The sequence below is a fragment of the Rhipicephalus sanguineus genome, chromosome 2 (genome assembly GCF_013339695.2).
Source record: "Rhipicephalus sanguineus isolate Rsan-2018 chromosome 2, BIME_Rsan_1.4, whole genome shotgun sequence".
In the NCBI taxonomy this organism is placed as follows: Eukaryota; Metazoa; Arthropoda; class Arachnida; order Ixodida; family Ixodidae; genus Rhipicephalus; species Rhipicephalus sanguineus.
In genome coordinates, this window is record NC_051177.1 from 182,762,064 (window position 1) to 182,776,643 (window position 14,580).

Genomic DNA, 14,580 nt, shown 5'->3' on the forward strand with positions numbered 1-14,580 from the left:
ACCGGGGGTGGGGAAAGGGGAGAAAAAAGAATGATGGATGACGATGGTAAGTAAGGGAGGTGAGCATGTACAGTCCCGTCAAGGTGGTGCAGTGCTATAGCCGCGCATCCAGTCCAGTGGCTTGTAGGAAAGCTGCGACCGCTCTTATGACCACAGTTGTGCTGTTGGCGTCAGGCCAAGGACCCAGTTTGATATACTAACAGACATTTCATTCATGTGAAACAAAATAGGTCACAGTTAAGAAATTTTCAACAAGACATTTTTGTGTATAGGAGTTTGCTGCTACATTATATGGATCTATAATAACAAATTTGAGAATGTATCGAAGTATCTTAAAGGGGCCCTGCAACATTTTTTGAGCAGGGTCAAAAAGCGCTGCCAATCGGTAGTCGAGGCGCCCGAGAACACGCGAGCCAAATATTATAGCGAAGCACGCGGCCTGGAATTTACAATAAATTCTCAAAGTCAGCTGAAAATCGCTCCCTCTTCTCTCGACAAATGATGTATTAGTCCGCAATATATGACGCGATTGTCGGCAGTTCCACCATTGGCTGATGTTATAATCACGATGACAACCTCATTATTACCTTCGTTGTTAATTTTGAGTTCAATCAGTAGATAATATGTATGTTTATATTGTGTTATGCCGTTAAAACACCGAACGAACATTAATAGTAGCACTTCCGGTCTCACCGACAGCTCATCTGCTCGTAGTTGCGTGGTTGCGTTTTCTTCACCATGCGCAGTGCCGAAATCGTGAATATTTCTGTGCTTTTGACCATCTCCGGTTGCTGTTGAGAGTGGCAGCCGTTCGAGTGTTGACTCGTCAGCTGGAAACTGCGTCGTCGGCACGTTCTCACGACCGACCGAGGTAGGGGTGCAGCAATTCTCCGATAACAATGCTGGCGCCGGCTAGTTTAGGATACCTGTGTTCGCTGTATGGCGAGAGTCCCGTTCGCTGTCTGTTCAGTATGTCATCGAGCCGTACCTCGGCGTATCCTCCCCGTAGTCTCACGTTCCCGAGAAACCGCGACACAGCAACCAAGCAGACTCGCATTTTCACGGTAGCTGCAGACAGCCGGGGGATGGGTCCGCGCCGGCCCGATGCCCCACGATCCTTTCTTCTAGTCTTTAGTTCTTTCTTGTCAGCCCGCACTCGCTGTGCGCCCGCATTCGAAGAGCAAACAGCATCAAAGTACCGCCACTGGGAGAAGGGTGCACGCAGCTTTGCCGTGTTGAATAAGATTCAAGCGCGAGCAGTGCGACGAGGCGGTGTATCGGAGTGTGGGTCGAAACCCATCTCAGCTGTCATTCTTTCCAAACGCGCACGCAGGTTTGCGTCCATGGTTGGCAGAGCGATGTAAATACTACGGCAGTTCGAGGTGAACACCCAACATTACCAAACCGACTCGCAGTTTTCAAGCACGCGCGATACGTGGTGCGATCGGCTCCGCTCGACGACGACCACGCAAGCCGACCGGAAGTGGCGCCACAGACCACGTGGTTGCGCCCAGACGCCATAGATAAAAAAATGAAGAAAAAAAATGCCGCCGGCGCTGACGTAACTCTTCGGCGCCTCCTCGCAGCTCCGCGCTCCTTCCCTCCACGCCCCGCGCAGCTTTCCGCGCGCTGCCGGCGTTGAGCAGAGGGAGAAAGCTGCGGAACGTGATTTCTATAATTTGGTAACACCACTTAGACTTGACGGATTCGAAAAATTTTTGCGGCATATGACTCGTGAAGAGTCATACGTCAATAATGAGACTATTCCAATATAACTCAGAAAGGTGTTGCAGGGCCCCTTTAAAATACATTTGCCAAGTATCGTATCGGATACAATTATTGTGGCAGTATCTTGTATCTGTATCTCCAATACTTCTTGCCTGAGTATCTTGTATCCGTATTGCGATACAATTTCAAAGTATCTTTGCCCAGCCCTGTTACACAACAAAGATTACACACCCGCAAACAAGCATTGTCTAGATAGGCAGCTTCCCTTCCGCTCAAAAGAATAGACGGGGCGGTGACGCAATTAGCACCTTCATTTGCTGTCAAGTTCGCCTCAACAATTTGCGTTTTTGTTGCACCCTTTTTACACCCTTTTAATTTGCCTTGTGTCCTTATCGATGTTTCATGCATGACGGCTCAATCCTTAAGCAGTGGTCCACATCCGCAATCGTCACAATGCACTGCCACATGATAACCTCGATAGTAGTATTTTGATTACAGTTCAGTTTCTGCTTATGTTCGCTTAATCTGTCATTAAGACATCTGCCGGTCTGCCCTATGTTAGCTTTGCCGCACAAGAATGGAAAGCGACACACAACACCTTGCGCGCAGGGCACAAAAGGAGACTGGTGCTTTTTCACGCATTCTAGGCAACGAGGCTTTCGAAGTGGGTCACTAGCCTGGCAAATGCTTGAGAACTTATATAGAGCTAATACTATCGCGCTTTCTTCCACCTTGCTAGCAACTTTATTCAAACCATATGAAATCTCATGCATTTACGGCACATCTGCCTTCTTTCTACGTACCTGAATGGGCTCGCACGAGCCACCCGGTCCCCTTAGCTTTCTACTGCAATTTCCGCCAGTGACACCAGCACGTGGACAGGGTTTACGTGCTGGTGACCCGCAGCCGCTCTTTTTTCTGGAAAAGCTCACAGGCGATGAGGGCAAGACTTGCGCATCCCGTTCAAGAAGCAGAGGTTAGCGATTGCTCGCTTAACCAATTTAGAATGCGACGAAGTATGCGGGAGATTCATATTTTTCTTTTCTCGAGGATGATATTCCCAACAGTAACGATTGGCGATCAAAATTGCTTTGATATCCAAAATATGCCGGTACCCCCCACAGATTGCGGCAATTGATTGCGTACGAAGCAGTCGGTGAGTGCCAGATTTTTTCGCTTTGAGTCAAGCGTTATGAAGTGGATCGACGTCTTAAATTTGGTAGTTGGGGGCATGTTCTGCCAGCAGACCATGTTCTGCCTAACTTATCGTATGTGGTGACTGGTATTTTCAGCAGTTGTCCACTGGCTTGCGCAGTTATATGTGTGATGGCTTTTAGACGCTTGTCCAGGTAGCCAAAAGAAGAGGTCGCTAAAGGCCGGGTCTAGGGAAGATCCAATGCAAATCCCTGCTTTCTGAAGTTAATGAGCCCGTCACATTCAGAATGGGTTTAACTTCAGGGAAAAAAACATGCCTGATCCTTCCGTCATAGGAATCGGTAAAACACGAAAGTAAAACGCGTTCACAGAAGTAGTGCTTATTGTGCAGTGATATATGAAAACTTGTACAATGTCTATTCGTGTTTGGCAGCTATAGCACTGCTTGACGTGGACGTTGACGCCTAATGGCATGTCTGTTGACGCCCATTGTTGACGCCTAATGGCATGTCTCCATCACGACGACTAACGCCCATGATTATGATTAAACCCTTGTGGTAACTGAAGTTCTGAACATATATTTGGACACAGCGAATTGTGAATCCCGAGTAAAGATGACATCAACAAGCTCATATTCAACACTGGTACCCGATATGCACTTCTTCAAAACGTCGTCACTTAAGGAAAGAAACGGCACGGCGTGCGCTTTCTAGTAATGGGAACCGACGTTTGTGCTCATGCATACACTACCGCACTGCGCTTCAGCAACACGGGAGGCCGAGGTTTGTAGCTTGAGCCGCAAACGCGTGCGTCCCGCTAGCCTCTGTCTCGCTCCACCAAGGCACGACATTCGCCCGTCGAAATCGTGTCCTTTCTGCAACTCGTATTGCAGCAGTTTTGTTAGTCGGCGGCGGAGAAATCCCGTTGGTGCATGTGGAAGCTGCACTACTCCGATGAGCCGGCGCACGCTAACACGAAGCGAAAGGCAAAGAACGTAACTGCGTCAAGGGTGCCTCGGCGACGCCAGCGCGGCCAGTGTACCTCGCTGATATCGAGACGCTTTAACCATGACCTCCGATATCGTGCGCAATCTCGGGGTAAACGCTAGTAAGTGTCTTCTTTTCACCTCTCACAGACGGCGGCACCACCCCGCTCCGCCCTGCCTATACCTACACCACCAACAGGGAGTACCGTGCGAGAGAGAATGTGTGAAAGATGTAAAGCACGTTCGTGAAGTGATAAGCACTGCCAAGGTAGCTTAGTCGGTTGAGCGTCTGGCGCTTACCGTCGCGGCCGCAAGGTCGTGGGTTCGATTCCCAGCGGGGGGATGTTTTTCTTTTGGTTTTCTCTTTCTCACCTGTTGGCGTCCATTTTATCAACGTCATATCCGTAACGGATGTACTTGGTGGACCCCGGCATAAAACACTTTCGAGTTAAAAGCCGGAAGCCCAAAGAACGCATCCGCCGTGGGTCTAATGGTTATGGTGCTTGACTGCTGACCCGGAGGTTACGGGATCGAATCGCGGCTGTGGCGGCCGCATTTCGATGGAGGCAATATGCTAGAGGCCCGTATGCTTAGATTTAAGTGCACGTTAAAGAACAGCAGGTACACCAAGAAAACACCAACAATTATTTTATATCTACGAACGCACTGGCTGAAATGCCTGTCTGAGTTTGAAATGCGATTACACCATAGATGCAGTCTTCAATACGTCGCATGGCAGCATCTTAAGGCAACGAATAATACAAACCTATGAAGGATTCTTGAACCACATTTCCAAGCCATCATCGAATGCCCTCAGCAGCGGTGTTTATCGCCCCACGAATGGACTGCCTTGAAAATTCCTAGAATCCGTCAAGAACGGGCGGGTTTATAGGGATTTGCCGCTAGCTTTAGGGGCTTATTCTCTTCTCTCGTCTTGACGAGCGTAGCGCGCTAGAAGCTAAGCAGGGAGCAATGGCAAGGGGGGAAAAAGTTACGTCAGCGCGCGTCATTACCTTGAGAGCGCGTTATGAAACGCGATCTCTCTCTCCCGATTTTTGTGCGCGAGTGTGGCTCATGGTGTAATGTCGGCAGGCTATGGAGCGTGGAGCCGGCACGCAGCGGCACCCCGTGGCAAGAAACGCATCTGATCAAACACTGCTTTTGATTGATGTCGGCTATTGGTCAATAGCATAATACTGTTAGACGTCCAACAGCGGGCGCCGGCGACTCCGAAGCGAGTGAGGTCGGGCCTCTGTATGGAAAGAGGGCGCCTGAGAAAATGGCAACTTCGCGCTCCGCTTGTAAGCTCTCCTTACAGCGCGTCACTGCAAGACTTGGTTGAAATGTTCACAGCAGTGTCTGCTATCCGCAGGGTCTGTTTTCTCATCTAGCCCGAGAGGTAGTTCATGACCCCTTTAATATTCATAGAGTAGGCTGACAATCCTTTGTCTTGATTTGTACTTAGACACTCTATTAGTTCGTTTGAACAATGGACTTGGAAAATGTCGTCAGTAGGGAACAAACTAAGGTTATCGTGCAGAAAACATGCAAGACCATTATGCAAAGTACCTTTTTCGGACACAATTACTCTGAGTGGCCATCCTGATTTGTGAGTCTTCGCAGAAAACATGTTAAATGTCCTCGGCAGTTCTCGGCAGTTGCCGCATGAGAGCGGCAACTGCCGAAACAACACGAGCGCAAATTCAGAACTGGTATATTAGAAACAAGAACGACACTTAAATACATCATCGTCGTAAGAACACTTGTACGAACTCAGTACCAACTCGCCCAGCTGTCAGTTCTTTTAATTACCACTACACCTGACCTAGCATCGTCCATAACTCATTTACCGGAAATCAGCGCCCCATCTATACTGTATATTCCACTTCACTTTAAGGGTACTAGTTTTCATCGAGGGAAAAACTAGAGTTATCCAACAGTATAGCAAGGCAGACTTTGCTGGAATGAATAAGGAATGACTGGCATTTGTATATTTTTTTTTTGCTAGTTTTGTGCAGCGATGCGTTGAACAGAACTGTTTAGAGTATAAAAATTAAAGCCAGTTTCACGTCTGTGAAATCTGAGTGAACCGCGGTGCTAAATTAAAGTCACTTTAGCGGAGCAGTGAAGCAAGCGCCACCACCTGGCGAAAGCAGATTTTCTTTCTTTCTTCATCTTTCGTCATCATCATCTTCTTTCTTGCATCTTTCTACATCCTTTCCTTCTTCTTTTCGCTTTCTTTCATGTTTCTTTCTTTGTCTCATTCTACACCTTTTTCTGCTTATTCTTCTATAATCTTTCTGCCCCTTCGTATTTCCTGCACATTTCTTTGTCTCTTTCTATATCGACATCCTCTTTTACTTCCCCTTCAGATTCACATCACTCCTCCTCACCTGCACTTCTCTTTCCCACCCCTTGCTACACTTTATTGCGCAAGGCTATGCCATGGTATACCCTCTCCCCCACCCCTTTCCCTCCTCCTCACACTCACATCACTCCTCGCCCGCATTTTCCTTTCCCACCACCTTGCTGTACTGTACTATACTGTACTATACTATACACGGCTATGCCATGCTTCACTCTATTCCCTCCTCCTCACCCTCCTTCGCTATGCTGCGCACGATGCTGCGCCCGTTTGAGCTCGGCTTTAACAGCCCCGCCGTAAAGAAAGTAGTACTTCGTCAGGCACGCACGCACCAAGCTTCGCTTGCCCCTCTTTTCCCGATAGGGCAAGGGCTTCTCAATTGTTGTACTTCGGTGCTGGTGCGAAGTGCTGGGTTGCAGTCAAATAGTTTTTAGTCCAATAAAATTTGTTGCTGGGCTAGTTGGCGCATAGTTAAAATATAGGACGGTGGCGCAAAACGGGACGAGGCGCTTGTATACGTCTCTTCTTCTTGTATTCGTCCTTGTCCCGTTTTGCGCTACCGTCTTATGTTTTAAATATTTTTTAGTTCCTGTAGGGAGAGAGAGAGGAAATAAGGGAAAGAAGTGAAGGTCCTCCAGACGAGCGCCAGGTTTGCTACCCCACCCCTGCTGCCTGTGTTTTTACCGCACTACGTTTAAAAGTAGAAACATTTTTTTTTTCATTATTAGTAAGTTCGCATGTCTTATGTGAATCAATATGCACAATCCCCAAAGAGGGTCTTTATGAACTTAAAAACGCCCAGTGGAACATACGTAAACAGTCTACACATGACTTCGTTTGCTTCTTGGTTTGCCTGTTCGTTTGCTTCCTTCATAAAGCTGTGTGATTTGTGTTCGTGTTAGGAGGGGAAGGAGTGTTGTCAAAAATGAATAAAAACGGATCGCTGACGATGAATGAAATCTTTATTTAGCACTCTACTATTTACTGCTTGAGCATCACTACTTCCTGCGGCATTTGCATTTGGTCGAATATAATCAAATCAAAATAATAGGCGCGAAGCTTTTGTGCGAAACACGAAGGCAAGACAAGCTTTACCTTTTGTTATCTGTCGCGCTTGTCCGTAAAAAAATTGCGCTCTTTCTTTAAAAGCCCACTAAAAGCTCTTCGACGGGCTTCGATCGACGTTTTGCTTGATAGTGTCAATGGCAACGTTGTGTAGGAAATCCGTTGCCCTGTACCCGAGTACGAAGTCCAAGTGACGCAGGGTCCTTTGTGGAACCACCCGATGCAGGATCACTCTTGGTCCAAGTCTAGCAACCAGGTCTCCGACGACACGTGGATTGGCAAGTTGGTCGCCCTCTGACGAGAAGATTGCCCATCGAGCTGTGATGCATTCCAATGGATAGGCCGGAGGTTTGGTCTGCGCATGTGCATGCAAAACAAACAAGCTGTGAAATTGAGAAGAGCTATAAAGTGGGCTAGTTGGTGTTGATTCATCTTCAAAGGTGCGCTTAGTGAACACAAACGACACAAACGAAAAAGTACAGGACATAAGGCAACGAGCGCAAACTAACAACTGGTTTACACCCCCCCCCCCTGCTCATTATCGCCCTGCCCCGTTTTCCTTCTTATGAGCATCTGCGCATGCTCGTTTGACACACCCCTTTCTTGGGGCTACGTTTTTTCAGACAATAAACCAGTTGGTAGTTTGCGCTCGTTGCCTTATGTCCTGTACTTTTTCGTTTGTGTCGTTTGTGTTCACTAAGCGCACCTTTGAAGATGAAGCTGTGAAAACATACGAGCGTGAGTGCTTGAGTATACCGACAGTCAAACTGGTGCATCTAGAGCAACCTCTGTAGAACGACTACTGAGTACACCAAAGTGCTGCATACAAAAGTGATTTAAAGGCTTCTGATATATTGAAATCTCCCGGATGTGCACATTTAGTACGCAAGATTCGCTAAAATTTCCCGGATGTGCACATTTAGTACGCAAGATTCGCAAGATTTGCTAAATACATGTTTTGGGTATAAATGTCACCCGTGAATATTAATAGGTTTCTGAACCCGAGTCCATGCTCTCCCAATTATGATGCAAGACTATATGTCTGTGCAATAGAAACGGTAACTCGGGTCACAACGCCAAAAGCAAAAAAAAAAAAACTATAACAGATGTCCAGGTAGCCACAAGGTCCCGACCAAAGTTATGGGCCTAGGCGCTATATATTTGCCTAGTACCAACAGCTGGTGCTAATATCCATCGGTTGTGTTGTATACTTGTAATACAATTCCGTAGCGCCTTTGATGCTGGCGGTGTTGCTGTTTCTGAAAATGTCTCCTACCAACACACAAGACAAGAACAGTAAACTGAAAATGTGGACTTGCTGCAAAGCGCATTTGATCACGAAATACGATAAGTGTAGCAATAGTTTGGGTTATCTATTCTAGGTTTTGCCTGAATGAACACATAAGCGCTATTCTAGGAAGTCCATAATAGCATCTCTGTAGAGGAAAGGATTAAAACGAACATTGCATTCACGAAGTGTCTCTATCCTGTCGGCATATTTCACACAGATTTTATAGATAACAATGCGTATCTATGAATGTCTGGCTGCCACTGCTCTGTGACCACAATTACATCACGCGAGTTATCTGTAGTCTAACTTTCAAGGCTTCCTTTTATTTCATGACCTATCTGGTGGCATAAAATAGTCTAACCTTCGAAAATTTGTAACTACGAGTTTATTCAGACGGTCAATCTTTAATTCAATCAACAATCCTGACTCTCGTAGAGGATGTGCTACAGTAGCAGAAAGAGCTGGACAGGCGCACGCAGCGTCGCAGTAAACACAGGCTAGGCAGCTCCAGCTCGTGCTTCGCGCAGGGCTGATGATGTGGCTGCAGCGCTCGGCATTCTCCGTCACTACACCTTCCGCTTCTTAACTACTCGCTCTGACACTCTGCTGTTTGTTCAACCTGATAATTTACTAAAGTCTTGCGCTGGCATTGCATTTCATTATATCGAATAGCGTACACTGCCTGTATGTGTAAAAGTCCTAATTCGGTTTTATTTATTTAAGTAAGCAATTACTCTTCTGCATAGGTCGGCAAAAAGAAAAAATTGGAGCTCACTCAGATTCACTCAAGAAATATATTTTGCTCTGAGGGTTCGCTCGGACTCAGACTGACCAAACTTCTTCTCAGCTGGGCTCTCTAGGACTCCAACTCACTAAACCTTTTCTCAACCGGACTCACTCGGATTCAAACTCACCAACATATTAATCTCCCCAACATAAACGAAAATGTTTGAGGCCCGTGTACTTAGATTTAGGTGCAGGTTAAAGAACCCCAGGTGGTCAAAATTTCCGGAGCCCTCCACTACGGCGTCTCTCAAAATCAAATCGTGGCTTTAGGACGTTAAACCTCAGATATTATTATTATTATTATTATTATTATTATTATTATTATTATTATTATTATTATTATTATTATTATTATTATTATTATTATTATTATTATTATTAAGAGGAATAAAAGTGGGCGAAGAGAACTTGCCGCCGGTAGGGACATGACCTGCAACCTTCGGATAACGCGTCCGATGCTCTACTTTTTGAGCTACCGTCCACTTTATTGGGTATTTATTCTGAAAGACTGGGCGTGCAAACACGGACACAAGAAGGAAGTCAAAATACCACAAGCGCCGACTAACAACTGCAAAGGCGCACAAGGGCGGAAGAGAAAGAAGGTACGAAAACTTATCGGAGGCATGCCCAGGCAATAGGTGAACCTATCACTCCGGCACGCGTGGAGGTATATGTGAAAGATAACTGTTAAGACATTTGATTTCTTCTTTATCTAAGTTAAGCGACCGTTGGCTCACGCATGCGCTCCCACTATTATCGACATGCCATGCCTCAATCATTAGACGCGTTTCTTCATTCCCGTGCCAGTACACAACTGCGCACTCATCGAATTTTGGCGTCCACTTGCACTGTCGACAATGTAAAGATAGATTGGCAGGTGAGCCTCCGGTTAGCGATATATTACGTTCCAATAATCTCTAGTTAACACAGCGGCCCGTCTGTCCTAGGTAGAAGCGGTCGCAGCTAAAAGGAACCTTATGCACCATACCTGTACGGCAATCAGTGAATTGATTGGTGTATTTTACAAAACAACTGTCAGTCCCAGGGGCGTACCAACTCGTTCGCGAGTGGGGGGGCTGGCGTCGCTCACTCTGTCCGCCACATATATATATATATCATGTGATCAGCGCTATGAATATAAGAATATATATATATATATATATATATATATATATATATATATATATATATATATATATATATATATATATATATATATATTCTTTATATTCATAGCGCTGATCACATGATTTGCTTTTCAAAACTGTTTGTTTTAAATCAAGGAACAACCTGCACAAACAGATCGTACACAGCAGTGTTTAATAGCATTTTGGAAATATTACCGAGAAGTTTACAAAGTACATCCAAATTTAACCTGATCATCTGAGCACTGCATCAGCAAACTTCCCAGTCTTAGTTTGACGTTGTAGATACGATGAGTATGAAGAACCTTCTATGGATTCTAGTACCTTAAATTCTCGCCTATTAAACAAAACATGTGGCTGACAAAGCAATGTACTTTGCAGAAGTCTTCAGGATAAGCCGAGTGCCAATTTCTTTACTGTTAGAGCCCTCTAATATAAAGTCTTTCTTAAGAAGAAGACCAAGCTCAGTCGATTAATACTTCAGCAAACCACATTGAGCTGATTGTGCATAGTTATGAGATTATAAGTGACTACGAATTTACGTACTAGGTGGCTTTCCTTGCCCTCCTACTTTTCCCAGCTTGGGTGGGGGGTGGACGGAAAAGCAGTGACGTGGCCCTTTACTCCTCCCCTCCGGTTCCTCCAAGAAAATAGCCTACGTAAACTGTGTAAGCTCGAATTTTCCTTGAAAAAAACGTTGGCGATTATAACGTTAAGCTACCCCGCATTGTTTCTTTACGTATAGTTCGTTAGCTGTTAATGAATGGTCGAGATTTTCTGGGTCATGCTCACAGCACCTGCTCGTAAAACAGCGCAACAAATGACGCGTAAGTGATCCACCGCGTAAATAGTACGTAAAAAATAATAATAATCAACTATTTTCACTACGGCGTATTGTTTGTCATTGGTTCTTCGCTATTCGTCAAAAATATTCAATGTGCCATAAAATCGCATTCTTGTTAGGCGACGTCACAAGTGTGCGAAAACTCGCGGCGTTAAAATGAAGTGTGCACAACAAGCAGCACATTACTGTGCTGAACAATAACTTATTTTTTTCGGAATAGCAAGACAGTGTCTCTTTCTGAACGTAATTTAAGAAGGCTGCCCGCCAATCACATTGGCAGCGGCTGCTTATAGCAGCGGGCGAGATGGATTCCTATGTGTATGATAGGTACTTTCAGTTGTAGTATAACAATGTTGAGCTGTTTTTGCGTGTACAACTCTCTGTGAGCTCATCATTGATGACAAAGAGGTAGAGAGAGAGAAATAAACATTATTAGGAACAGACACAATCCTTTGCAGGTAGGTAGCCTTCTTAGTCCAGGAATCCGTGGACGCTGATCATCTCCCTGGTGAGGTAGATCAAGTAACGGGCAAACTTGAAAGCTGAACTTCTCAATGGGCTCGAGTCCACTGCCTTGTTACAAGCCGCCACGATCGCTGCAGGCTACCATATGATAAGTCAAGTGAAGCAGGCTGATCGGAGACTAAATTGGGAATCTATTTTAGCTGTCCTGGCTAGGCACAACTAAAATACTGGACACTTCTGCACACTCATCAACTGACAGCAGCTTGGATAGGGAGCAGCGGCGATGCTATTCTTTTTGAAAGAAACTGAATTTCCTGAAAAAGGAGAGTGTTCGATCGGGCTGTAAAACGTTTACTGGTTCCCGCCCATATTTGCGTCGCGGATTACTTAAATTTGAGGCCAGGCAGGACAAAATAAAATCATGACAGATTGCTGTAATGTTATAGAGCCCCTGCTGAGCGACAGCCTCCACTGCAATGCTCGAGCGCAAGACGCACAAGCGTGGAACAGGCAGCCCGCACCGCAGAGAGCCTACAGTGCGTGGTCATGACACACGGACGACAGTCGACACAGCACAATCGTAGGCCAAATTTTATTACAAAATTACGTTATTGCTGCGTTCAAGTAAAAGTTTACCTGACTTGTTAGTTTCCCAGTCTGCAGCCGACAATAACCACTGTCGAAAGTGGGGGGGCTAGCGCCCCCCTTGCCCCCCCCGGTAGATACGCCTATGGTCAGTCCGCCTCTTGTCTATTACTCGCTCATCCTTTCTCTGCACAGCTGCACATAATCTTCCTAGTTTTGGAATGAATAATTATCAACTGTAACTCAACTCTTTGTAATTCTAAGCTTTATTGAGAACGTTCTTTGTATTGTGCTCGGAGTTTACAGAATTGTAATGTATGTGCTATTACTGTGTTACAGAGTTCAGAATTGTGTTTTTTTTCTCATCTTTGCATTACTATTGAGTAGCTCGTTGTTGTCGTCATCAACAAAAGTTACCTTCAGTCACTTGTGTTTTCATTCAAATTCCCCAAACACGTCAAACTGGATGCAGTACATGGCTGGCGGGAAATAAGTACTTACCTTTTCGACCGTGTTTAGATTGTGGTCGTCGCTGCAAAGGTTCGTCCTAACGCAAGTGTTAGAAAAATACGCATGCAGCACTTTCAAACTGAATCATTTAGAATGCACTTCATATGGTAAACGACAAAATAAGAACAGTACTCAGTGACCGTCTCAAGCAATAAGCGAAAACGCTAGCCGGATCACTTACCTGACCGTACCGCTTGCGGTTCTCCTTGGCGCCGTGGTCATACATGACAAAGTCTTTGGCACGGTATATCTGTAAAAGATCGAGCGACGCGGTGATCTTTCGGTAAATACAAAATGCCAGAAAAATTTCGGAAGATTACGCCTGGCATTTATCTCGTTTCCGTTACTTCCGAAGAATTGACGTTTGGGTGAGTTCGTGCTGGTTAAACACCTTGATGGGGCACCGCAAACGACGAAGACACAAGGTAGGAAATAACAGGAGAACGCTGGTCATTTAATGTGTAAACTATCTTAGTCTATTAGCTCCGGAAATTTGTCCACCGGCCTGTTTCTAACGTAACACGATTCCTATATGAATACACAGGACTCCATAAGAAGTACATGGGAATCATATAGTGGCATATAGGGAATAATGACTCTAGCCAACGACTTGCCAAGTGTGTCAGAGCTCGAAGAACTGTCGTACCCTTGACCTCCGAACCATACAGGAACCAGTAGCAACGAAGCCTGTAATATGGAACCCTCTACCCAACCCAGAGCCTTTTGAAGTGTGTATCGAGCGCTCAGTCTCCGAAGTAACAGGGACTGGAACCACGAAGCTTCCAAGCATTTAGGGAATAAAAGACGACGGAGATGAGCACGTGGCACAATGCTCCCGCATGCTTACGGAGCCCCAGTGGTGTTTCTTCCGCATGTCTTGCTAGTTGAAATAAAATAGCCCGATGTGATGGAAGTGTAATGCAGAACATGAATTTTTATACAGCCGAAATTGGCACCTTGACCACATAGCCTACGATCAATGGTGGTGGTTCTCTCCTTTCCGTCCTGCCTCGCCGTTGCGTAATTGTTTTGCTGCCCATGGTTATGCAGAAAATAAGCAGTTATATATAGAAATCACTCAGGCGCTTAGCCTCATGGAGTCTCTAATATGTGCGCTGCATCTCCCTTTGTCAAAACCTTCCGTACCAACGCCTTAAAGGTAACATCGCAGACGTTTGCTCCTGTACGTATACTTCTGTGGTTCATCTGAACCACCGACGTCGATCTTCGCGCGTGCATGCGTGCGTACGAGCATGTGTGCGTGTGCGCGTGCACGCACTTACCTCGCTACGCAATTTGAGCCGACGCCCAGAAATACTAGCCAATTTCTCTAGTGCTGCAGACGAATCTCGGTTACAATTCGCAATTCTATAATTTTATTACAAAATGTATTAATTTGCTTGCGTCTCAACAGTCAAGACCAAGCTCTGCTTATAACGCACATGTTTGTCGGAAGATCGCCCATCAATTTTGTACAAGCCACCTGGAATTACTTAACTGGGATCAATATCCAGTTTTCCTAACGTACGCGAAATATTAATGGTGAGTACTAGCGTCTAAATATTGTTGGTAAATCGCTGATACTTCCTTTTCTTCTAGACAGCTAATATTTCTTGCTCGCATAGCCTCCTATACGTTATGACCTCATCCCACAAG

The 14,580-nt window shown here is 45.5% G+C and overlaps 1 protein-coding gene across 1 annotated transcript in view; it reads right to left on the minus strand.

Annotated features, from left to right (window-relative positions):
* Nucleotides 1-7,183: 7,183 nt before the first annotated feature.
* Nucleotides 7,184-14,580, minus strand: part of LOC119382079 (lipase lipl-1) — a 32,088-nt gene continuing 24,691 nt past the window's right edge. Inside the window, exons 8-9 of the mRNA XM_049412998.1 lie at nucleotides 13,106-13,174; nucleotides 7,184-7,653 (exon numbers count right to left, since the gene is read on the minus strand). Coding sequence (XP_049268955.1) covers nucleotides 7,387-7,653; nucleotides 13,106-13,174 — 336 coding nt within the window. The 3' untranslated portion in view covers nucleotides 7,184-7,386. The remainder of the gene's footprint in view (nucleotides 7,654-13,105; nucleotides 13,175-14,580) is intronic.